The sequence below is a fragment of the Xiphias gladius genome, chromosome 12 (genome assembly GCF_016859285.1).
Source record: "Xiphias gladius isolate SHS-SW01 ecotype Sanya breed wild chromosome 12, ASM1685928v1, whole genome shotgun sequence".
NCBI classification, from domain to species: domain Eukaryota; kingdom Metazoa; phylum Chordata; class Actinopteri; order Istiophoriformes; family Xiphiidae; genus Xiphias; species Xiphias gladius.
In genome coordinates, this window is record NC_053411.1 from 5,244,577 (window position 1) to 5,271,566 (window position 26,990).

The 26,990-nt window shown below is 41.0% G+C and overlaps 1 protein-coding gene across 1 annotated transcript; it reads right to left on the reverse strand.

Annotated features, from left to right (window-relative positions):
- Nucleotides 1-6,845: 6,845 nt before the first annotated feature.
- On the reverse strand, nt 6,846-9,987 carry tmem256 (transmembrane protein 256). The gene is made up of 5 exons (XM_040140373.1): nt 9,909-9,987; nt 9,433-9,654; nt 8,717-8,754; nt 8,014-8,094; nt 6,846-7,565 (listed from the first exon to the last, which is right to left on the reverse strand). Exons 2-5 carry the CDS (start codon nt 9,512-9,514, stop codon nt 7,422-7,424), a joined length of 345 nt encoding a protein of 114 aa, XP_039996307.1. The 5' UTR covers nt 9,515-9,654; nt 9,909-9,987; the 3' UTR covers nt 6,846-7,421.
- Between the last annotated feature and the right edge of the window lie 17,003 nt (nt 9,988-26,990).

Below are 26,990 nucleotides of genomic sequence, written 5' to 3' on the forward strand. Positions count from 1 at the left end.
CGAGGGGTTACGTGGAGATGGCGATATCGCTTCCTATTAAGGGATCACAGTGCAGAACCACTGCACTGGACATTGCCTGGAATATCCCCACATCTTTTAAACTCCACATCCCGAGAATGTAACGTAGACTTCCTGTTAAGAATCTGAAGTCCCAAGCCCAAACTGAGATAACTCATATGACATCATCAGGGATTTTTTTTTCTCAGACTTTAGAAAGGTCCCTCCAAAAGACATCACAGAATACAAATAATGTTTTAACAGACTGAATACAAGTAAACTGATATTTGTGTGTAAAACTTGTGGAGTAACCCTTTAAGGGAGCCATTCTCAACATCTATGCCTTTTTTACAGTAAAACTTTTGCTGTTTTTCGCACTGTTTGAGAACCACTTGCTGTTTAATGTACGTGTATAAACCTCCTTGATTACACTCCAAGTCATTCATTTCCTGCATCACTGCTAAACTGCTTTGAATTGATAGTGTCTGGAATAAGCTGTCAGACCTCTCTCTTAGCCCATCAGTGGATCATTGCTACCTAACACACCGCAATCACACTGACTGTGAGAAGAACTGTCCATATAGTGCCATACAGTGTCTGATTCATCCGCCTATTCTGTGGTATAAGTGGAACGTTTATCAAGATAATGCTGCACCGAACAGCACTTAATGAGCAAGTTGGGGGAGTCGCACTGCCCGTCAGGCAAATACAACCCCGGCCTTCAGCAGACAAGTGAGACACCTCAAAAATGAGTGCAATGTCTCTAAAACTCTTTGCTTTTAACTCTTCCTCTCATTCTTTGATATCTTTTTACCCAGAAAGGGGAGAAATTGAAAAACATTACTCGCTCTCCTGACATTCCTCCTTACAATCCCCATGTCTTAGAATTTGTGCTACCATCAAAATCTCCCCTTTTGCACGTCAGACCAGGCTGGAATTTCAGCCATGTGGTCTAAATGTTTCAGGTCAAGTGATGGTCTGGTATCCAAAGATTTAGTCTCTGGCCCCAAGTCAGTGCTTGCTCAGCAAAATCAGTAAAGGAAAGTGATAAAAGAATGAAACACATAAGAGAAATTTAGAATAATGGAGGTAAAGGAAAAGTAAGGGAGGATGGCAGAGCTTGCGGAAGGGAATCTTTTTTTAAAAACACAGGAAGCAAGACAAAGACAGATAAAATCTCAGTTCTCATAAAATTTGAGTTGAGTTGTTAAAAATAAAAGTTGTTCATCAAAATTAAACAAGTCACACGACTCTCACTACGATTCTTCCAGTAGTTATTCTCCAAATGCTTTCTGCTATCTTGCTCTCATCAGGGTAATATCCTTTATACATTACATCATTCAGTCATGTGACAAATAAATCATTGTAAATACAACATTACAATCATGACACTTGTAGATAAAAATGTCCCTCTTCTAACTGAGAAGCATATGATTCTCCTCTCTCTCTCTCTGTCTATATACATATATATATAAATACATATATATAAAAATAAAAAAATACATAAAAATAAAAAAATAAATATATATATATATTTTTTTTTTTATTTTTTTTGAGAACAAATGTAATCCACTAAACTCTACTGAGTAACCTCAAATCAAGTTCCTTATTTAACCCTTTTTAACCCTAGTGAAATAAATACTGTATAGTGGAGTAAAATGTATATTTCCCACTGACATGTATTGGAGTAGAATTAAAAAGTAACATAAAATTAAATTAATCAAGTAAAGTACAATTACCTTAAAAATGTTCATAAGTGCAGTACATTAGTAAATGTACTTAGTTACTTTCCATCACTGGACTTGCAATGGCAATAACACTGCTGTGCACATGTCTGTTCTTAAGGTTAAAAAAAATGCATTCTCTCCAATTCTTAGCAATGATGAGTGAGCACTAAACTGTCACTGTATTATTGTCACTGGAGAAAAAGTTATTCATTTTCGGATTTTATCCTTCAATGTAAACTTTCACAGTATCATTATAGACAGTTTGTTTAATATCATTTAATGCGCACTCCCCAACCACGACCACCATCTACCGTCTCCCAGCTGACTCATAACAGTTCCCAGACATTATATCACTCAATGAGACGGCTGCCGCTGAGAGTGGTTATGGTGATGCAGTAACAATGGCAGCTCCCTCCGGTGTCATCCCCTCAGCTCCTCTGATGCATGGCCGTCATCACTGTGCTGCAGATTGAAGTGAAATGATTGGGTAAAAAGCCGTGAAAAGGGGTCTGAAGTGATGGGGCCTCAGTGTCCATCGAAGTGAGAGAATAATCTATCTGAGGGTGTTATAGCGCTGACCATCATTTAAGTGGCTTGAAAAGGTCAGCAGGAGGACCGGGATGTTGGAGCACTTGGGACAGCCATTACAGTCATTCTGTCCCACTGTGAGAGCCACTGCCGCCTGATTGATGCCTCCGAGAGAGGATTTGGTGCTGTTGTGGTGTGTATTATAGGCCTACAGCATGCACTTTAATATATTGTGTGTGTGTGTGGGGGGGGGCAGCTTTTGTGCATCCCCTGGTCTGTAGGAACGAGCGGGAGGAAGCTCTGGCTAATCATGTAAGATGGCCTTTTTTTCATTCCAGGTCTTCAAGAGGGGATCTGGAGAAGCCCGTCCATCCACAGTCAGCACATCATCTTCCATAAGCTCCCCATCACCTTATTCACTCGTGACGGATGATTCTTGCACAACCACTCTCTTCATCTTTGACCAAAACAGACTCAGACCAAGAAATCAATGGAACAAGAAGCCGTTCCCCCCACAGAAGATGCTGATGTAATTAAATCCGTCTGCAGGGTAAGACAAGAAAAGGGGAAGAGAGGGAAAGGGGGGAAAATTTTGACTAAATAATATATCCTCAAATGGAGAAATAAAGGAGAGGAAAGCTTGTGAAGTTCAGGGGAAGTCCCTGGAGGTGTAATTAACAATATCTACCATTAGTATCTGTGCTTCTTCTTTCTCTGACGCTTACAACAGTGCAGACTAAGGCAGAGGCAAAACCCCTGACAGACTCTCTACCAGTGGGTTTGCTTCTGTAGACCATCCTGCTTTATGTTCTGCTCTGTTTTAAACAGCATAAAAATACAGTGCCTATAAAAAGTATTCATCCTGTTTTTAAGTTTCCATGTTTTACTCTTTGATAACCCTGAAACAGAGTAGATTTAATATGGCTTTTTGACATGGATTACTCACCACTTTAACAGGAGAGTGCTTAATCACCGCTGTTGCAGCCAATAGGCCTGTAACACAAAAGACATTTTAATGTCACAATAATGTTATTAACATCTATGCTACTGTGTGTAGCCAAAGGGCTTTAACTGATTGCCCTTTGACTACACAAATGAAACTGATCCAGCTGTATGTGGAAGGTTAAATATTTGAGTCAGTATCGTGGCAAAACCTACACCCTGAAGACAAGGAAATACTCCAAGCAACTCAGTGAAAAAGTGATTGAAGAGCACAAGTCAAGGAGCCGATACAAGAAAATTCCCTTGAAATACAGTTAAATGATTCATTAAAGGAATTGTTTGGCATTTTGAGAAATACTCTTATTTGCTTTCATGCCAAGAGTTGGATGAGGAAATCAGTACTGCTGTCATATCTGTCCATTAAATGTAAGGTTACAGCCAGCTGCCAGTTAGCTTAGCTTAACATAAAGACCGGAGACAGGGGACCCCTGGGCCCCAAAAGCCCCAGGTTTTCTGTTTGTCAAATATGGAGGTATTTTATATCAAAATCTAGTTATAGGACTTAAACTACTCTAATATGACAAAACAATCCCAGCTTAAGGTTCACTTACAGACTTCATCCATGGATGGACTCTGGTTAGTTGCCATGGAGATGGATCGGTTTAAAATGAGATGTCAGTAGTAACAATTTATTTCATAACTCCATTCACTGATGAAGGTCTTGTGATATGGTTAAGAAGCACACGAAAGCTAGTAATTGGACTTTGAGTTGGGATTGTTTTGTCAAATTTTCAAGGTCAAGAATATACTCCCATGCTAAATTATTTTAGTTGATATTGTGCTTATATGGTGCATATTACTGAATAAATTTGGGATGTGGTGTAGTAGGTGGCCCAACAGCAAATATTTGCATCCGACCAAGAGATAAATCCAGCCATGCTTGTGACGGTAGAGGGTATAGAAATGCAGCAAAATGCTACATACAGATTTGGAGGCAAATGAATATTTATGCAAACAAGTCTCTGATCAGTTTTCACTTTAATATTAAAGGGTCCTTCTCTATTGATCAGTATCAAGAATACACATTAAATTTTCTTTAAAGGCAGTGCTGTAGAAAAATGACGTGAAGAAAAGAAAAGAACTGTTCTCATACATTGTGATGGGACTTACAGAAGATTAGGGCCCAGACACATGCCCCTCCCTTTATGTCATTTTCCAATTCTCTGTCTCTCATGTGCTCACACATTAACTGGGTCTCCCAGAGCAGAACATCGAGACTCAGTTAATGGATTTTAACATGGAGGTGCTATGCTGATAGAAGCAGGATCCACACATCTTAATGTCACCTCCTGAGAAGAGAAACAAATAGCCCTAAAATAAGACTGTGGTGGGAAAGTGGTCAAAATTTGAATCTCACATCTTGTCAGAGAATCACATGATTTTACCCTCAAGTATTTAACACATATCTGACATTCTGATGTTGGCGCTTCAAATACACATCCAGCAGTGCGGAACACCCTGTAACTTTCAGTCAAGTGTCTCCCATAAACTTGAAAGTTGTGAGTCAGAGATGTGTGACTGGGTGTCAGAGCTTTCTGTGCTGTGTGATTGCTTAGTCCTGAAATAGCAGAATGCTACCCAATAGCTACTTATTTCTAATGAGGGTTTTATGAGTCGTGTTCAAGAGCTCATTGGCAACGTGTTCAGTCAATACTGCCTTCTCTTCTGAGCAGAGCCTCGGCTTATGTGCCGACCCCAGCGAATTGACCCAGTGATTTATACAGCCATTTTCTAAAGGTCCCCATTCGTGGGCCTACAGTCAGGAAGGCGAATTAGTGTTTCAATGGATTTCACTTTCAATTTGAATGCTGAGTGGTTGGAACATGGCCCCGGCAAAGGGGTGGCCATGGTTAATGAACTCCTTTGTGCTCTGCCACTTAGAGGATCAAATGCTTGAAGCTGTGAAGACATTCAGAGCTGCAAGAAAGATGATTTCCTTCATCTGCCATAGGTGGTGAATCCTATGGGTTTTTATACCCTTCACTGAAAACCACAGACTGAGAAAGACTTTTCAGCTGACACTGGCTTTATTCAATTGCAATCGGCTTGCGACTTGGTACAGTAACAGCTTTAAATCCACCCAGGATGCATTGATCTTACCAAATGCTCCTTTATTTGCCAAGACAAGTTAAGGTACATAATTCAAGAAAAGTTTCTTATATCAGAGGCGTTGCTAATTAGTGGCCATTCGCAAGACTGGAACAGGTTATAAAGTGATGGTAGTTGGACAGTTGAGCGGGTCATGGCACTCAGATGATGATGCCTCTCAAGCCAACTGGGCCAGGCACTGTAGTTTAACCTGAGCACATGCAACATAGATATGAACCTGGGTTATGCTGCCAAGCGTCTGCTCTTTGCTTGGGTGAGGGTTGGAATTAAAGGCAGTTTAGAGGTAAATTAGGTCATCGTTAGAGGATGATGTTGCCTGTCATAGGGCCCAGCAGATTTTTTGACCAGTGAGCCTGATATCCACATCAAGGCATAGTGATAGGTGAAAACATCTTTTAACATGAATACTGGGCCTCCAAAGCAATGCTTACCCAACTTTTGGTCAATTTTACTGTGTATTGCTAACCGTCATGTGCACAAACCAGCTCTGGAGGTAGTTGGCAAAGTAATAAATGACTACTACAAACTGTCTTCTGTCCAAATATGGCAACTATAGGGAAAATAAACAACAGATGGAGGCAAGCAGGGTTTCAAAAATAGATATAATGTAGTGTGGAAGAAGTACTACTACTAAGGAAAAGTAGTCTAGAAATATTCTGTTTAAAATAAAAGTCCTATATTCCAATTTTTACTTAATTTATTAGATATTGTCAGAAAAGTATACTTTAAATATCAAGAGTAATGAGACTAAGCTGCTCTTAACCACAGTGGTGAGGGGTGGACGGAATGATCCCAAAATACAGAAAAGAAGGGAGGAGCAGGGAAATGCCTCAGACAGACCCGACACAGAGTACACTGGCAGTCTTTTCAGAGAGGCAAGGAATACCCAGGTATATTAGTTAAGCTAATATTTTAGTCAAAGTGTGATCTTCAGTATTGGTTTATGTTACATTTTCAAACTGTGATTCTTCATCATTAGCTGTTACTTTAGCAGACTGATTAAATATAGACTATATTCAGACATTCAAATAATATATAATCGCACTGAAATATGATTTTAATAGAATTGAAAAAATATATACTTCATGCATGTATTAAAATTTAGCCTATTGATGATGCATATACTTCATAAATCATGACACACTGCTCTCCCCTTCATGAAAGTACACAAGCTGCTTTTAGTTATAAAAAGTATCCATATCAATATAGACGATTCTGGCTCCATTTTTACTTGGTATCGGATCGGAAAGAAATTTTGCGGCATCACCCACCCCTAGCTCTTATTGGGGGAATGAGGGTGCACAGCAGGTCTGACGCTAATATGGAATTTTCATTGAGATTTGTTCATGTTCTTACTTACAGACAAAGAAATTGATGGATGGAGCTGATCCTATATATGCCAATCACTTCAGGAGTTAATAAAAAAAAAAAAAAAAAAAAAAAAAAATCACCCATGTGGAAGAAATAGGCAACACAACAGCATGTAAGAAAGAGCCTTTATTTCATCCCAAATCCTTCATATTCCTTTCTTCATTTTTACCCCATTCACCATACCTATGCAGTACAGTATATAAACTGTATTTGCTGTAGTAAGGAAATATAGTAAAAATAAAGAATTAAAAGAAATATTATTGTATCAGTTACGGCCAGAAATCTATGTAAAACATTGGAAATTTCTATTAGCTCGTTAATGATTTTCTATCCCAGTGCAGAATTGACATGCCATTGAAAATGTTACATCAACAAATTCTTAAGATGACAAAATGAACCACATACTGTATTCATTTGCTTATTCAGTTTAACTCAAACAAAAACAGTCAAAGGGCACCAGTCGAAAACAGTCAGCAATGCTTGAAAAGTGATAATCCTGTTGTGACCTTATCACCTGCTGACACCCACAACCCGATGTAGGGAGTGGTTAGATGGGTGACCTAACTCACTTGCACTTCAAGCACAACTTCTCAGCCAACACCCACAGGCTCTCCAGTTCAGCCATTAGTAGTCTGAGAGTTTGGTGTCGTATAGTGGCCCTGTGGAGCAGTTGTGAGCTGTTACAGTTCAGAGAATCATGGCCAGCCAGCCAACGATCATAGCAACGCCCCCCATGGGAGCCACCTTGCGTAGACCAGGGTCCCCCGTCAAAGCCTGGTGGTACAGAGAGCCACAGAACATCCCCATACCTGCTATGAGGAGGGTACCGGCCTGTATACATGGAGAGAGGGGAGGCACATGAGCATTACGTAAACATTAACTGCACAATATTTTTAATCTGTCAAGTTACCAAAATGTTGTTATTTGCAGCTGTAAGGCTGTAGGTATGCTAAATAATAAAATAAAAAATGGCATGTTTTCATACTGTGTCAAATACAGCATAAGCAAAACCTGCACTGCCAAATTTTATTAGTCATAATGTAATAAAATTAAACACACACACACACTGAAGTGTTTAACAATTTAAGAGCTCAATTGCTAGCTATAATGCACAGTTTGTTCAAAACAGCATCCTCTGTAACTATGGCCTAAACAATGGACTGATTTTCCAATTGGGACAGACAGGAAATGGCACAATAACACAATCACACTAGTTCAATTTTAGAGGACACTCAAGTGTATCCAGCCTTGAGAGTTGGTCTTTGGCCTCCTTACTCACCACAGCGGGTTTGCCAGAGTGGGCAGCACCCAGCAGGGCCAGGCTGTGGTAGAAATGGTACTTGTTGGCAGTTTCAAATAGCTGGAGAGGCAGACACACAGAGACAGAGCTTTCTTAAAAAAATTCTGCACTCTCCAATCCGTCTTCATTTTAGTGAATCATATTCTTTAAGCAGAAGTTTGACGAGGCTAGAGGATATTTCAAAAATCCCTAGGTAAAAAGGGGTATGGGTTACTACCAGCTACCTATTACATCATTTTTCGTCAATCAGGCCAAGTTCTCTTAGTCACACAAGGGACAGTCTGTTAGATCAGACTGAGAAATGTCTCCACTCTTGAAAGAAAATCTCAGGACTTCTACGTTGCACGCCTTCTGACATTTGGAAAGTTTTGGCTTGTGAGAGAGTGACACCTGCCCACTACGTCTGTCAGCTGAAAAAAAAAAAAATGGATGTCCACAAGTCTGACATAAGTCAAACAGGCAAATTCTAGCATTGGGTGCATAATTTTTTTTTTTTCTTTTAACTTGCTGCTTTAATTCTCACCAAACTAAATCCAGTCTCACATCTGCATACATTTGCTTTCAAATATATTTGCGATAAAACCTCTTACGTGAAGACTGTATGAAGAGACTGCAGCAATGATCAACTGGAAAAGTTTGAGGAAAAAAATACTTTATATATCAGAATTTGTTATTTACATACCACTCTCTGGTAATCATCAGGGTCACTGTTTTTGAAACCTAAAATGAGAGATATGGAACAGAAAAATTACGTACACAGTATATGGTGTGGCAGGTTATTCTCACTTCTAATCTGAATATGACATTATAATTACAGTCGCAATAAACAGATAACCTTTTATGTCCTCTGGAGATCTTTAGACTCCTTTCGTAATCACTTCTTTTCAGACCATGAACCAACGGATGCTTAATGAGGCTTTACGTTAGCTTAGAGTTTTGTGAGTGTTTGTGAACCCTGGCACGGGGGGGGCAGCCTACCGTCTCATACACCCATTTTAAAAATGTTACCAAAATCAGCAAACGCCAACTTGGGACATTAGACTGCACGTTTGCCACTGACCCATTCCTTAAATAAGGCTCCTTCCACCATGACACTGTAGGGGCGGGTCACCTTGATTACGAAATTGTTTATTTTACTAAAACAGCGTGCAGCCTGGTAAGTCTTGTGGCTGCCGAATTAACCACCAGCATATTAAACATTAGCAGCAGATGTGCACTCTTCTTCGAGAGTCATTCAAACGTGTCGATAAGGGAGCGAACCTTAAATTGGCATTTTTTGGGACGGGAGCTGGACGAGTAAACCTTGACACGAAAGCCCTTCCCGTTTCTGTTTACTGTTCAGCTGAATGACAGGACTCGCGAATGAGTACCGAGTATAAGGTGATGTCGAGTCCCTACCGTGAGCCCCGTACGCCCCAGCGACCACCGCCGAAGCCCCTGAGAGAGCTGCCAACCTTCGGACGACAACAGAAGCGGTCATGTCTCGTAGCTGCGTGTGCGTATCCCACAGGCGGAAGACTGACGCTTCTGCTGCCTTCGCTGTCTTTATCGAAGATCCTGCTTTCTGATGCACGTGTGACGGATTGTGTCTTTAACGCGCTTGAGGCTAAACAAAAATAACTAACAAATGTAACAAAATATAACAGTAAGTTTGATATCATATAACACGGTGCCACAGGTTTGAGAACGGAAATGCACACTCGCTGTGGATTTTTAAAAAAATGTATTATTATCTCATCAATGTTTAGTTTATTTATTTAAGTATATTAGTTGTTTATTTAATTCAGAAATTCATGATTAATTTGACTTAAGCAACAAGCAAAGCCTACAAAGGATACTAACATTTCCTAAATAAAAAAAAACATGACGCATACTCCTTCCTCTCACTTCTGCAGCCTTACAACACTTTTCTGAGTCGTCTATACTCGGTCCTAATTACAACATTCCTTCAAGTACTTGAAAGCAGCAGCGCCGCGGGACATGAAACTGGGCTCATTCCAGGGCTCCGGGCTGCCAGGCTCATCCGTTATGCAATCGGAGGCTTGAACCAACATGGCGCCTGCCGTGCTACAGTTTCAGCCCACGGGACAAATTTCATAACTCTACCAAATAGATCTGACACTGACATGACACTTGAGTAGTCACTGTATTGCTTTTAGGCTACTTGTTAAGTCTATGTATATGTGATTGTAGGCATTTTAAACTTATATGAGCGGTCAGTTGTTACTCTCAGAGTTCTCGTGTAGTATTGTAGAGGACACGTGCACCCAGGTAAAAATGCACATGAATTTATTTTTGTTGTTAGTCTGTTTTGTGTTAAATCTGGTGCTATTATGGTTAAGCTTGAAGGACAGAAAAGGCTCAAACTGGCCTCCAATTCACAAATGGATGTTATGTTTTACATCTGCTTTGTTCACATTTGAAATGCATTATTCGTGGCAGGGCTGAACTATACTATTGTGCTGCTCTTGTATGAATAATTAATTTTCTCCACAAAGGGGTTACTTGGGTTTAGAAAGCTGTTTTCAATATTACCGTATGCGCCAAATTGCCACATAACACTGAATGATAGGCTTAGCGGTGCGGAGAGTGCATTAGTGTGCAGCACTTCACATGTTGTCCATCTATGCAATTTGGGAAACACTGGTGAATTTCTCCGCTTTAGTGAATATCTCCTAATTCTTTCCTGCCAGGAGATGAGTTGGGGACTAATGTTGAGTTTACCCTTTGATGAAAATACACTAATCCCTACAGAGAGCCCACCAAAAGGGGGTGCTGTATTGCTTCCTCATCTGCCAAAGCCTGTCCAGAGAAGTTGTGTTTGTGTGTGTGTGTGTGTGTGTGTGTGTGTGTGTGTGTGCGTGTGTGCGTGTGTGTGCATGAATGAAGAGGGCAGAGGGACTTCTTCCAATTATCATATTGAAATTACACAGGGTCACACTGCATTACTATAGATTTGCTAAACCACAGTTTCCGCCGCGCCTCGTCCTTAGCTGACTTTGACACTGCATTAACAGAATGCATACAATTAACACATTTTAATGACCATGTAGCTAATTTAAAATAAGCCTTCATGATCAACTGTGAGCTGAACCTGTAGCCAGTGTGGGTATGTTTGCGTGCTGGCCTCTGTGTGTTGTGATCCAACTATGTCTCCATCATATGTACGCATGCATGTGTGGACTTTATGTTGTCATGATATGAAGCACTGCCTGCATGATGGGTTGTATGCAGAGGGATGCTTGCTTACTCTGCACAGAAAACACACACACACACACACACACACGCACGCACACACGCACACTAACACACTTACTCACAGGTCATTTTCATTCTGGCCCATGGCAGATGGGACAGCAAGGACAACAATAAAGTATGGCTTTACATCTTGTTTTCACCGACAAGCAGCAAATTATCTCTAAGTCCCAGCAGCTGTGTGCTGTGAGGTTCCTTCAGGAGCCAACATCCATCTCACTTCAGCCAGCCCGCCTGCCTGTCCTCTCCTCTCCTCTCTAGTGACTGCTTTACTCTCCGCCAAACCTTGGGTTGTTTGAGTAGAAGCGTGTGCACACGTGTCTGATCTCCTCAGATTGTTTGGCCCTGGTGTCTCGTCGTGATCGAGCGGCTGTCCGAGGAAACATCTGCCTCTTGTGAAAACAGTCAAGCGCACGACAAGGAGAACACCGCTTGCCTTAAACAATGAAATGGAGTGAGCACTTCCTGCAAATGGGAACTGGTAGCGTGTCTTGCAACCTACACATTTACATGACAGTTGCCGACCTTTTTGCCGGAGTGTGGTGTGGTGTGGCAGTCACAATGAAAGATGCTTTCATCCAGAAGAAAACAAGGAATGTTTCTTCCTTGTCAACCATTCTCACATTTCTAAACAAGTGGAATCTCACTTTTCTTTCAACTTAATGTACTACCGTGGGTTATTTTGAAAATCCAATTTCCTATTTTTGTTGGCTATATTGTTAGACTTATCTGGTGGTGTTGCGTCTTTGTTCTGCAAGGGAATTTTACTGCAAGGCAAATAAAGTGGAAGCAGCCTGCCTCGTTTACAAAAAATAGAGATTCTGCTTTGTTTCTCTTTTAGCAGGTAACAAGACAGATGGAAACACCACAGCGAGACCTCAGCATTGTTAATATTTTAAGAAATAAGCTACACCGAATGATCCTGTCTGAAATGGGGAACTTGCATGGTAACACTGTTGGAAATGTCATCCACCTCCTTCGCTTGTCAAACTCTTAGTTTCTGGTGGCACAGAGTAAAAATACAGTGGGGGAAACAGCAAAAGTTGAAAACAGGACGGCTATTCCTGCGAGCAATAAAGTATTCTCTGTGAGCCAAAAGCTTCACCTGCTTGGTTGCATGATCCCTCCCCTGATTCTGAGATTTAAAAAGAGCCCAACATTTCTGAAATTCTCCAATAACCGTGATGTGTTTTGACGGTTGCAGCCCTACACTGTCTTCAGTTCACTTTGAGAAGCCTCAACCACAGCCAATTATCTATCTGTTGGGGCGCTTTCATGTCTACGAGATGTTTAGTCATAAATGTATGTATTGTGGCCTGGTGTCACAGCTTTTCATGCTCCAGCTTTGTCACTCGTCCATGTCCTCACATCCCTTTCAGCAAAGAAGAAAGATTGAGGGGAGAGGGAGAGAGGAATGGAGGCAGAGAGAGATAGAAGGGACTTGCCTGTCGAGTGACATTTTGTCCGGGCGTCCAGGCTATTGTGTGCTACAGGAGACAACACCAGTCATTGCCATTACAATGGCTGGCAGAGCAGCGCGCACACACACACATACACTGGACCACAACAGCCTCAGGAAAACGCGCACACACACACACACACATACACAAACACACACAATAGTATTAGTCTCCATTCTCATGTCAACACTGAAAAATATTGTTCCGTGCTTGTTTTCACCAAAATAATTGCATTTTCTTTCTTTTATTGACAGCATGGTAGGTAGTTTCTGATACTGAGCTGACTATATCTGCATCTCGGAACAATACAATCAATGGATCTTCAGGCTTATTATTCATCCACTGAATGGAATTTAAACTTGGTTGTTTGTCCCCAGCATTTATGCTTGTAGGAAAACAAACACTCAGGCATACACGAGCATAAAATCTCAAATATGCATAAACACACACACACACAAAAAGTTGCGGCAACAGCAGGCTCCCCATGCCGAGTGAGCATAATTAGCACACTCGTTAAGCTCATCTGCATCTCTCTTCAAAGGAGATCGATGCAAATGGATGGGATTTAGCCACTGGCAGCAATTAGGCCAAAAAAAATATCCTATCTGGAGAGACAGCGAAGCGATACAGCGAAGCAAAGTCAGTTTCATCGTGGGGAATAAATGTAATTTCTGCCCCTGCACTGAGCACATAATAGAATGCAAAACTAATGCTTTCATTTACTTTAATGTCAAATCAAGTTCTGTTTAATCACTTTCTGTACCTGCCCTTCTGGTTATCCCATAATCCAGCGCTTTAAGGGAGAATGGAGTTTCATTAGAAAAATGTGACACTGTAACCAGTTTATTCTACTAACAAGTATTGCTTGTGTAGCCATATCCTGACGTATCTTTTTCCGCTGTGCCATAGGGCAGCATTGTACAATGAGCCGTACCATTGCGCCAGGTGACATGTTTCTTCATTACCATGAACATGGGAACTGTAGTTTATTTTGACTCAATCCCATGTAAAGCTTCCCACTGCTGTAAATACTAACTAGAAGGACACACAGAGACCGCAGACCTCCGCAAAGGCCAATGTCAAACAACATACACCAGACTTCAGAGAAAAAAATTCAAATTCATAGCAAACGATCTGCCCCAAAATTTAATTGGCTCTTCCCTGGCCCATGTCCCACCCCTCCACCAAATTTGATGCAAATTGGTTTGGTAGTTTCTGCGTAATCCTGATGACAAATACACAAACAAACCAACAAACAGACACGAGTGAAAAACATACAGCAACAAATGCAATATTTACTGCTTTTGGAATAACAGTTGTTTGAAACTGAAGTGCATAACTGTTTTAAATAATCACTTTCTTAAAAATGAAACTATGTTTGGGATCAACGTTTCAAAATTTAAATTACACAGAAACTGGCTTGTTCCTGAGAGCCACAGACAGGGTATAGAAGTTTTGAGGTAGACTAATGTATTGTTTATTTTGGTCTTTTGGTCTTGGCATTTTTTGGGAATATGAACAAGAATAAGAATCCTCATCAAAGTCAACAGGCTCTGGCTCTAGCTCTGGCTTCCATTAATGTCTGTACCAAGAATTTATGGCAATCCATCCAATGATTGTGGGGATATTTCAGTCTGGACCAGATTGGTGGACTGACTGACAGGCTGACATTGCCATCAATAGAGCCATATGCTGCCGGTGTGGCTGATAAAAATATACTTGACAAAAGAATGTTATCACAAAGTCCATTCAGCTTTTGATGGTATCACATTCCCCTCAGCCTGGAGCTGTCCAGTCGTGGACATGGATTTGTAGAAGGTAAAATGTCTGTTCCTCTGAGCACTTTAACCTTTGTTTTTTTAAGACATTTACTTTTTATGTTTGAGGTCCAACAATGCAGTGCGGTGGTGCTTCTACAGCTGGCGAAAGCACAGGTCTGAACCACCTTTGCATCAAAATGGAACAATACTATGTAAAGGGTTAGTGAAAAATAGTATAAACTTGTGTGAATGATGAGTTTCGATCAGTAGATATTTGAAAATGAGCGCTGCCCTCCTCTGATTAGAGGGAGTTAACATTCTTTTTTTGATATAAATTTTATGACGTAAATAAGTCGCAAACAGTTGACTCTATGTCAGCGCTGGCCTTGCAAGGTTCAGAAGGATTTAAAACAGTAGATGACGTGTTGAGCCATTTTCAACCCAAGGAATGCTACTTTTTATAAGTTTGGAAAGAAATGTCAATATCAACACCAGCATTGATGAGTTTCATCACAGTACAGTTGCATCATTTCGTTTAAAGCTCAAAATACATGTTTAAGTGTGTAGTACCTCTTTAATCAGGTTTTACAGAAATGGTACGCTTTTTTCAGTAGAAGATCTCTAAAACTTGCCATCGGTTCAAAATCAAGTTTTTAAGCAATTTTCATAAAATTTAGAAAGCTCATCAACTATCAAGGTGAAAAAATAATGTTAAATATATATTTTTGGGCTGTTAAAGAGGATTTCGAAAACCCCAAAAAGTACATTACAGGTAGGGAAATCTAGTCCATACACATAAACAGTAAATACAGAAATAATTAATGAGTTAAGATGAATAGTATTTATTTATTTGCATTTAAGAATATTATTACAGATGATTAATGGCTGTAATTCAGTCCTGAGTCGAAACAGAAAGAAAGCATGTCATTATCTTCCAAAAACCACGGAAGAAGGCATGGACTCCCTTCTTCTCAACATCACTTTACAGTCCATGTCCTGGATGGCAGAGATGACGCCCTCTCTGGCAGAGAAAAAGCTTTCATCGTAGTCCATCATGTGGGACATGGACCGGTCCTCTTATAGATGGCTTGGCCCATGAGTCAGTCTAAAATGGCGCGGGCACCAAGCAGAAGAGTTACAGAACCTGATCCAAACTGACAGAGGCGGGGAGCTGCTGAGCAGGTCAGCAGTTTGCCAGTCTCAGAACTGGCAGCTTCACTATTGTTCCTCCAGGACGAACTTCAGAGCAGCGTCCACCTCCTCTGGTACCAGGGGCGCAGCGCTCTGTTCAAGCTCCAAGAGCTCTGTGGGTTTAGCTCCCCTCTAGGTAATAGACCTGCGGTGATCTGAAAGCCACCAAAGATTCTCAGCAGCTTGCTGTGCAGAAATGGAAGGAAGGTTTGTACCTCCTCCTCAGCTGCCGGGCGGACGACTGAGACGAACATCTGAAGCCCCTCCAATGTGACCTGCCTGCTGAACAGCTGTGAAAGCTGCTTTCCTTTGTTCAGCTCTTCCAGGAGCTTATGTTCCATCTGATTGAGACAGAAGCGCCTCGCTGTGGTTTCAGACCTGTAAACATCACTCAGTCAGTGTCAACACCAAGGTAATGTAGCTGATAGTGAAGCAATTGTACACAAAACTAGACAATAAACATTTAACTATCACCCTAAAGTCTGAAGATTCCTGTCCTTGGAATTGCTTCCTGAAACCAGTAAAAGTCAGCAGCCACATCATCACATCTCTGACAGACAAGTAGTCCGGAACTTGATCTTGTTGCTTCATGAGTATAAGGTGCCTAAGCGTCATTTTCTGAAGCACAGATTAAGCACATCACAATTTGAAACAGTTCACAGAATAAGCTTATTAAATAATAACTTTAATATAAAAAGTGCAACTTCACATTTACAGTAGCTTACTTTCACTTGGAAGTGGTGTCGCTCTTCTTCTGAGAAGGAGGAGGGTCTTGTGTTTTAGACTTGTTCAAAAATGAAGCGGGTGTCCATTCTTAAGAAGCGTCAAGTTTTGAATGGCAGAAGAACAGGTTGGTTAAGCGCAATGAACGATTGAGGGAAAATGTCTTTGTAGAGGCTTTGGATTGCCAAGCATTCAGATACCAAATGAGTGAGAATGCTATCTTTCCTCAAGGGTCTTATATTTTTTCACAAAAACACCTCTAACAGTAATTAGCAGTCAGGCCTCAGAAATAATATAATGCGCCATTATAAATATTTCTGACAAATTTCTCCCTTTTGTCTACTTTTCTGTAGACAGAGTTTACTGAATCTACATCCTTCATACCATAAACTGCCAGGTGTCCACTGGTTACAGACAAATGCCTAGAAATCAATTTTGCTACACATTCAAGTCTGAGTTTAAAGGATTAGGCTGGATATTTTTGTTGTTGTTGTTGTTGTTGTCAGCAATTGATTTTACTAAGTTTTGTCCAAAGGCTGAAATTTCTTGTTTCTCTGAGCCATAGAGCTAACAACGTTGTGGGCAACAGTTAAAAACAATCAATTAGCCACAACAGTAGTTTATTTTGGATCCATCCCACATATCCTGCTGCTGTGAATCCCCACCAGTGCATCACATGTGTATTCATAGCCTGAAAAAAGACCCTAGTATGAATGAACCATTTCCTTCTGTCTGAGTAGTGTTTGGTAAAAACTATAGTGCCCAGCTTCTTTATTAAATTACTTGGCTGTTTTAAAAAATGAAACAATATCTTTTTGAGCTGTTTTTAAAGATTTACATCTTAAGTAGGAACAAATGTGTTGGGGGCTCAGTGCCACAGATAGGATAGGGAAGTCAAGTCTTGCGAGACAGACTAAAACATTGTCGGTTTTCAGTCTTTTTATGTTACACTATTGTCATAAGATAAAGCAATGTAGCCTTTTTGAGTCAGTCTGCTCTTTGACTGCATTACTAAAAATAATGCAGCATGCAAAAATAACCACAGCCTTAATGTTTACAGTGGCTGACTACACAACTCAAGTTCTGTAATCAGTTTTAACAGATTTTAACACCCTTCAGAAATCAATGAAAACCAATGGCTGGAAGTGAAAGAAAAAAAAGAAAAAAAAGAGTAAAAAAGTAAAACTGCATAACTTGCATCTGTAAACGGTTACCAAAATTGCAAAGTACTGTATACATTCTCGGTTAAAGAGCACAATCTTGCAAAAACGCAGCAGTGTAGCCGCTCAAGTCATGAACTTTTTAGGTAATGATTTATTGGCAATGCTAGTTCAGTTTTAGGTAGTGTCAGTCCATCAATTTGAACCAGCCTTAAGTATCTCAAAAGCTTTTGGATGAAATCTGGTAAAGACATTCATTTTGACCTCAAAAGAGATTGTAATAAATTTCGTTGACACTAGAGTTTTCATTCGTCATCAAAATCGCAATTGCTTGACTTTAGTTTATGACCAAAACAAATGGCTTCGTGTTCACTCTATTTTTTGAACATTCACTTAACAGTCATTGTGTGCATGTTAGCATGCTGACTTTAGCGCCACTATACCTCACAGAGCTTCAAGCTTGCCTGTGGACTTTTTTCTTTCTTTTTATAGTAGAGTACATTTTTTCACATGGGAAAATGAGTAGAGCATGTAAACTGTGGAGCTGCTGGAATTGCGTTACACAAGTATATGTATACCAGTCACATCGTGGCTGGTATACATCATCCTAGGGGCTGCTGTGGCTCTGGTCATCCATCTCATTCACTTTACCTTGCATATTCCTCGCGTCTTCTGGCTCCATCAGTCTGTTTTCACATCTCTAAAGAGTCCCCTTCTGAATGCTTGTTTTTCTGCCACAACACTTCAGTTGCCACGGCACTGCACTGATGGACGTGCAGACGCTAGGAGCTAAATTGGATGGAGGTTTGTGTCCATAAATTCAACATTATGAGGCTTTTAATATTCTAACAAGGGAAATGCTGGCTGAAAAGGTGATCAGCATCCCTCGCAGACTGAATTCCATCAGAGGAGTTAATTAGCAGAGGAGTGTGGCTTGGATTTTCTTAGGGTTTTTGGAGATATCTGATAAGAAAGGAGGAGTGCAGGTTATTGAAGTTTAACCCTCAGTATCAAGGCTTCTACAGCCTATAAAACCAACTTGCCTTTGTTTTGAAGACAGGGGAGAGAGGAGGAACCAAAAAGAAACCCTTTGCAGCAGCTCCACAGCCAGGTTTAATATAATTCTGGGCTCATTAGTCATGCTCCTGGAAAAAAGTTGGAGATCAGAAGCAGGAAGTTGAACCAAAGAGGAGATGTATTTTATCTATACTGTCACCAAAAAAAAAAAAAAAAAAAGCACCGGGGCAACGTTCACAATGGAATGTATTCCTACATGAATGAATAAGCACCACAGGTGGCTGGCAGGTCCTCCATTTAATTCTGCTCTGCTCGACCGGCATGATGGAGAGTATGATGAAGCCTTTTTACAGTCGTAGCACAGTCCCAGCATGTGCAAGAAACATACGTCCACCGTGGTTTTGTTTTAATGGCTATATGCGCGTGCTACTCTGGAGGAATATTTTCGTCATTTTCATCGCCTAAACACTCACCTTAAGATGACTGCACCCACAGTCGGCTTTAACTGTAAAGTTCACCTGTATGCAGCTGTCACAGTCAGGGTATTTTTACTGATGTTTAAAAAAAAAAAGACATAATGACGTCTGCCACGTTTGGAACAGAAGATAGACAAATATTTTGAAAGTAATATTTTCAGACTCACACTTGTTTTTTTTTTCTAACAAAGGGTGTGAGTTATGAGAATGTTTTATTAAAGGAGAAGAAAATATTTGATATTCTATGTTACTGGAAATACCTGGGGAAGCAGATATTGACAATTTTAAGTTAAAATTCTTAAGCAACCAATCACATTTTCAGATTTTTTATCAACTTTTACCTTAATCATTGCTGAAGTCTGTTTGTACTTTATTGTAACATCTTTTTCTTCCATTTTCATGTCCGTTCTATTAACCTACAGCAAATGTAAGCCTTTTATGAACTACCTTGGCATTGAATCACTGTTGCTTGTTAAAATAAATGATGTCATGTCATGCCCCCTTTGGAAGAACATTTAACGGCTCCCCTCCCTCTAGACATATTTTCCTCCTTTGCCCTGGTGATGCTCCATATAGCCATGCTGAGCATTTTGGTTCAATTTGCTTGAGTTTCGAGATATCTGTCTCTAAGATTTCTGCCTCTACCCCGATATAATGGAGGGGAAAGGAGTTTGTGGTGCTCTGAGCATCACAAAATGTAATTTGCAAAACTTAACTCTTTTTTTGGTTAGGGATAGGGTTACTTTGGGTAATATGCAATTCCAGCTGAAAGTAAACTGGCTTGCACTCAGAGTAAAAATAATCTTTTGAAGTTTACACTGAGGAAAGTATCAGCCAGAACATTTGTGCTTGTTACTGTTCCCCATTACAAAAGATTAAAGAAGAAGAAAGCCCCAGGGGAGGTTTGTAGATTGAGAACCACCAAGGTAGATGCAGTTCTGTACATATTTTCTTACATCACCCTTTTTAATGAACTAGCTACTGCTCCATTCCTCTATGTCCATTGCAAATCCCCTAAGTAATCTGTCAGCCATTACGCTCTCTTGTACAAATTACATGTCGTATTATCTTCAGTACCTTCTATTTGTTTAATTCTTATCCAGTTCCTCCTCTCTACTGCTGCAACAAGCCCAGTTCCCCCATGGGGACCATTAAGGTTTCATCTAATCACCTAATCTAATAATGCTGAAAAGTTCAAGTGTTGCACACATTGCAGGCCAACAATTGCTTTACACTGAAAGTCATCCATCTGGAACAAAAACGCTGCCCGTGATAGAGTCATTGAGATGTATGTCATTTGGGTACTCTTCCCAGAGCAGCCACTTTCTGCTTTCATTATTTTGATTTAGCTCTACTCCTCATGCTCCCTCCTCATTTCGGAACGCTTTGCTCACAAGGCAGCAAGCAGCAATAAAAACACAAGGAATGTGTAAAGTGGATGAATTAAATAAATCCAAAACACTTACAGTCAGAAAATGATCGTGCCAGGAAAGTCTACCTAATAACCTGTAAAATGATGTCTCCTGCTAATTATTCAAAATGGAGCATGCAGCGTTTCTACTGGTGCATGTGTGTACATGTTAGTTAATGGTTAGTATAATGTATAATGCAATGTGCTGAGTTTCTGGATAATTCTGTTTTATTGCAGCTTTAATTTTGTATTTTTTGCTATCATTTCTGTTGGTGTAATCAGTTACTCTTAATTACTTATTATATTATATCTCCCCCCTAAAAAAAATAACCACATTACTTTACTCATTACTCAACAACAAAAGTGATTTGTTACATTTCTCTTTAAATTACTTTTGTCACTCAGGAAAAACTCTATCAAAAGTAACAGTGTTAGTGGGATTAGTAAATGTAATGTAATTTCTGAATTTCAAATTGTAATCCCTTAAACTACCTGTTACTAGACAAACTAATCACATTACTGTGACCTGTAACGAAGTAATACATTATTTCCCGACACTATCTGTCAATCTAGTGCCGAGGTCTGGTAAACTGGTGACACGGCTAAAGAGAAGGAAACAGGGCTAGACGGACAAGCTTACACAGACCTTAAACAAACCTTCATCTTAGCCAAATGTATTTGGAATAAAAAAACCAAAGTCAAAATGAAACTTATTACCCAAACTGTCAATTGTAAATATCTACACAGTTTACAGATGGACTTTTTGGTTGAGCCACTCTACTTGCTGTAGTTTTCCACTCATACAGTTTTACTGTGGAATAACAGATTATTACAAACATATCAGGTGCATTTGCCGTTGGTTCTACCTACAAATTAAGTCGTTTAGATAATCTGGCTAGACTGGTGGCTTGTTTACAGCCTCTCTGAATGTCTGACCTATTTGTTGGCCAAGTGGACTTGTCAGCATTTTTTTAAAGACTTTAGTGACTTTAATGTCATAACCACTAAAAGTAATGGAAATAATGACCAAAAAAATGAGACTTAACTTGTAATAAAGTGGAAATTTCCTTAAAAAGCATCAATCAAGAAGAGGGGTACTCAGAAAAGTCAGCTTAGAAGATCATCAGCATACTATTAACTGAGTCAGTGTGTATTTTTTGCAACAATTAAAAACCAGCAACAAAGCAAAGTTGTTCATAATGTACAATAGGAACATAGTAATCATTAAATTTACCAGGTTACAGTGACAATAGAATCACGCTGAGGCTATGATAAGTGTGAAAAATCAGCTTACGTCCAACAGTATCTACACACAGACTACAAGACAGGATGTGCGTGTGTGAACGTGTGTGTGTGTGTTTTTGTGTTTAACATGTGCCAAAGCCCCCCCCCCTCCCAGCCCAAACCCAACAAACTTGAGTGCAAACACGCACAGACACACACACTCACACACACACACACACACACCACAACCAAGTGCAGACGCAGCATATGAACCTATTAATGTTAATAAATACTACATGTGCATATTTGATCACAAGGCCATAAAGCCAATGATTCCGGGGCAGAGGAAGTAATGAAAAATGCAAAGTCACACTGTGCAGGTCTCCCTCTCTCTTTCTTTGTACCTCAGCGGAGCAGCTTGCATCGAAGGGACATGTGGCGCTGCAATTAGCAGTGGCCGATTCATGGAGGTGGAAACTACGCCAGTGCTCAGATGGGTACAATTAAAAGCAGATGCCTCTCCAGCTAATGGCGTGTGAATGTGTGTGATAGGGAGATGCTGAGTTATATAGACACTGAGAGATGGGGAACATACGTCGGAAACCAATGCAAGCGGTGCTACTTTAGCGCTATTCTGGCAGGCTCCCTGCTGTTACAGATCAGAGAAGAGGGATATGATCCCCGGCCGGGGGCTTGCTGAAGAGCAGAGAGATAGGAGATACAGGATGGAGGACAGCGGACTTCACAGTGGTAACTGTGTGAGGGGAGAGGAGTTCTGAGCAAGCCTGGGAAATGGAAGGCAGGTTGAAAGCAGGTAAAGAAATCGCCAGAACCCTAGCCAAGCCACTGAGGTTAGACTGAAAAAGAAGGAGGTGAAGGAACAGGCTTACTGAAACAAGGGAGTGGATGTAAAATAAGGGAAGGAGGTGGAAAATGTCCACTAGGAGAGATTTGCTTGTTGTAGAAGTATTGATTTCTCTTAGGGGATGTTGCTCATCTTAACAATTCTTCCTTTTATTTTGAGGGAGTATATTTGTACATTAGTCAGATGTGTGCTGGGGATTTATTAATGACTAAATGTACCTTTACATCTCACTTGACTTTGAATTTATCAATAATTTAGCAGCTAAGGGTTTAACCCAGTCAGCAATAGAAACCCAAGATCCCTCTCAATGTGATCACACTATTGCGGAATCACTTTTTTCACTCACCAAAATTAAAATCCTCTATCTTTAAAGCAACTATAATTCTAGTTTTTATAATAATAATGTATGAATTGACCGTGTGAAAACAACCTGGTTATTGCAGGTTTAATTATCTTTGGCTACATTTGGAAATGACTTGTAAAGATGAAGGGGTTAGTGCTTGTGTGCTTTCTGGAAAAAAAAAGTTTTTAATCAGCAATGATTGAAATTTTGGTCACTTGTAGGCAGTGAAAGAGGATCTAAACAAACACTGATATATAGTTGATATGCCGAATGTGTTAACAAACAGTTGCCAATATACACAACCAGCAACATTATCATTTATTTGGAGTTGTGTTTCTGACCCCTGATCAATGTAAATCTAATATCCACTCTCCTTTTATCTATGTTTTTCTTTCCACCGACTCCTGAGGGAAATATCTGGCTCTTCAGCTGCCAAATGCTTCACTGTGTTCACAGGCTGGATGCTAACTGTGTGTGTTTGGTGCTGGGCAAGTAGCATACACTGGGTTATAACTCTATAACTGAGAACAGCTGCCTGCTGCAGAAAAAGGGGTTGATTAGACCGTTGAAAGTGAACCCAAACAGCGAAGTTTCAATTGTACATGTAAAATAAAAACAATTAGTTAAAAAATGCAAATTTGCTCTCTTGAACTTAGGGGAACAGCGGAGTTAGGTGAAAATTCCCTGTGGGTTCATCACTACAAGTGACACCTTTCACAGCACATGTGGTTATTTGACCTAGTTTTAATCTAAGAATAATTATAAGAGCAGCTTAGTAGTGGATGCATTTGATAACAATACTCCTGCTGTGTAAAGTGGATGGGGAAAACAGAGCTTTTGGGAAAAGAAATCAATATCAAGTGGCATTGATGACCCTTGATAAGTACTCATGCAGGTCTTCCAACTGCAGAAAGAGAAGGAAACGAAGGAGGATACTGCTGAGGGATGACAATTGTTTCCTCTTTTCTCTCCCGCAAAATGATAAAAAAATTACAAGGTTGGAGTACAGCTTGGTTCACACCTCTGTTTCACTGACAGACATGTTTTATTCTACACGCCATTAGCACTCCACTGAACTTCATAATGCTCAAGCTATCATTCTGTCCCATGGCTGACACACACCGCACATTCTCTGCAGCTGCTTGCGAATTCAGCCCCACAAAAAAACAATGTCCCAATCAATACCGTTGTGCTCAAACATAAATCCAACTTTACAGTGATGACTGAGTATGTGAGAAACAGAACACGGGGCCAGGAGATAAAGAGCGGGACAGGAGGAGGGAGTAAGGTTGGGAGAGCACCGGTTACTGACCCGGAGGGCAGATGCCTCGTGGCGGGGCAGAGAGGTGGAAAGAGAGATGAGAAACAGGGGAAGGGGGAATAAATGTGAAGCTACAAGGAAGTCAAGAAAGATTACCAGTGAAGAAGTTAGAAGTGGAGACGGCGAAATCAGTGTAAGGAATTCAGACAGGGTGCGAAGGGTAAGAGGTTTAAAGGTGTAAGGGTGAGAAGGGTGCGATTTGGAACTTCCAGTGTCATGCTGTATGACTGTGAAGCGGATAAAGGATAATCGCTGCTGCAGGAACCGTAGGAGAGTGAGCACATTTTATTTAGCGTGTGTTTGTGCCACGCCGTTCCTCTCCCTCCCCTGGCAAGCTACCGTCCAACGGTGCTAAAGCCCTGTCTCGTTTCCCCCAAAACGGCTTTGTGAATTAAAAGCTCCTGGCATCCGCTCCCCGGAGTTTGCCCTCAGCTATTTGGAATGACATCTTTGCAGACCTTTTGCTCCCACGAAGGAATAATAGTCTGTAATTATGCGTATAATGAGTACGTGGGCACAGGTGAGTGTATGCCTTACCACAGTGCTCAGAATTGGTCATAAACAAACAAATGATTGTTTCTCTTTGATATTCTGTTTTAATCTCTTTAACAGTACAGACTCTCGCAATCTGCAAACACAGAAGGGACTTGTGGGCATGCTCGATAGGTCAGGTGGCTGGAAAGTAAATTAGGCAGAGAGAAAATTGGCTTTCTTCACACTGTGGGTGCCTCAGACAGAAAAGGTTAATGGCTTTATGAGATTGCAGTGACATATTATTGCAAACACCTCCAAGCAAACAAATGATTTGACTGTAATATTACAGAATGTAGCAGTTGTTGCAGCCTGTTGTTAATGGAATATTAAATCGGCAGGCCTGTGTATATGTGTGATAGCGGCTCACAGCAGCATGGACATGTGTACATTTACATGCTTATGTTTGCATTTACATACGTGGCATTATATTCAATGGTGTGCATGTGTGTGTAGGTATATAATACTTAACAGATTGCTTTCCCTGGTCACTCTGTTCCAGCTGTATCACTTCAGAGCTGGTCTCCCTTGAAAGCTGAGAGATAGAAAAAGAGAGCTTGAGGCGGGTGTCTGTAGGGTCCCGGGACCCTGGGGTCACTTCAAAGGGCCTTTGTACTGGTCACTTATGTGTAGAACTGCACTAATCAAGCGCAGTGTACTATAATGGTGCTCTGGAGGCGTAAGACCATACGTAAACACTACGGAGGCATTTTCCGCAGACCAGCAGCTCCCCCTGGGGCTCCACACTGGCAAACTGACCTCTAACACAACATACATCATGCCTGTGTGTGTGTGTGTGTGTGTGTGTGTGTGTGTGTGTGTGTGTGTGTGTTTATGTCTGTCTGTGTGTATGGGTAGGGAGGGATAGTGTGTTTTTTTAGCCACTTTAAGGGAGAGCAAAAGGGTTTGTATGTGTCATGATACATATGTTTGCTACCGTGTATCAATGTAATACCTCAGTGACAAACCACCACCAGGAGTTGTGTGAAACAGGCAGTGAGGTGTGTGTGTGTGTGTGTGTGTGTGTGTGTGTGTGTGTGTGTGTGTGTGCGTGCGTGTGTGTGCGCACACACGTGAATGTGTGTATTTTGGTGTGAGCTCAGCTGTCAGGTCTCCCTTGTGGGCCATTACCTCTGATGCTTGGCTAGGGTCTATCAAGTGTAGGACATCAACATCACCCCTGTACATGCAGACACACACACAAACACACACACACACACACACACACACACACACACACACACACACACACACACACACACACACACACACACACACACACACACAGGCTCTCTACCTCCTCACCTTGGCCTGATGGGATATCACTGGGGGAATGTACATCAACCAACGACGATTTGTCTTTATAGCTGAGATCGCAGCCCCATAGCGGTCTCTCTCTGCTTCATCTGTGTCCCTCAGGTAGTTTGAGGTGTCCGAAAGTAAAAGGCAGGACAGGCTGACATGATGTTTTGGCTGATCGACGACAGCCCGGCTCCCCACATCAGTGAAGAGGCCGCCTTTTTCCCTGCCTGGGGTTTATTTGAGGGAGTGTAACACTGTCAAATAGATGTTAAGCAGTTAATCTTCTCTACATTGAGATCTGGATGCTGCCTGGGAGCACACGGGTGTCATCCGGATATGTCTGGGGACGGCACTCATTATACTTCAGTTTAAGTGACTGCAGGTAGCGGCACGAGAACCAGCAAAGGTGGGGCAAGCTTTTGTGGGGAGACGTTTATCCCGTGAGCTGGGAACTCCTGGCAGGCCACATCCCACCAGCCGTGGATACATGGCTCTGCAGCAGGGGAGCGACTGAGGCAGATGTTTGGCTGTGTTGCGACCCCGGTAATAAGAGAGACATGTGGCTGTGCTGCACGAAGAGGAGCAGGTGCTGCCACCGCACAGCCATTTCCATCTGCGTTGATGAGATCAGGGACTCAGCCATGCCGGATGTTAGACGCTAAGTATCCCTTAAAGTAAAAACATACAATGGACAGAAAGAAACACAAGAAGGAACCAGTCAAAAATCTTTTCCAACACGGACTTGTAGTTGTGATTAGTGGGTGTACTGTATATCACGGTATTGTATATTATATATAATTTTTATCTTCTGTGATATCACTATAAAATTCTTTTAATGCCCCATTTGGCACTCAAAATACTGTTGTGACATTTATCCCTTCGTGATTAACATGGTTAGCCTACTGTTGGGATTAGCC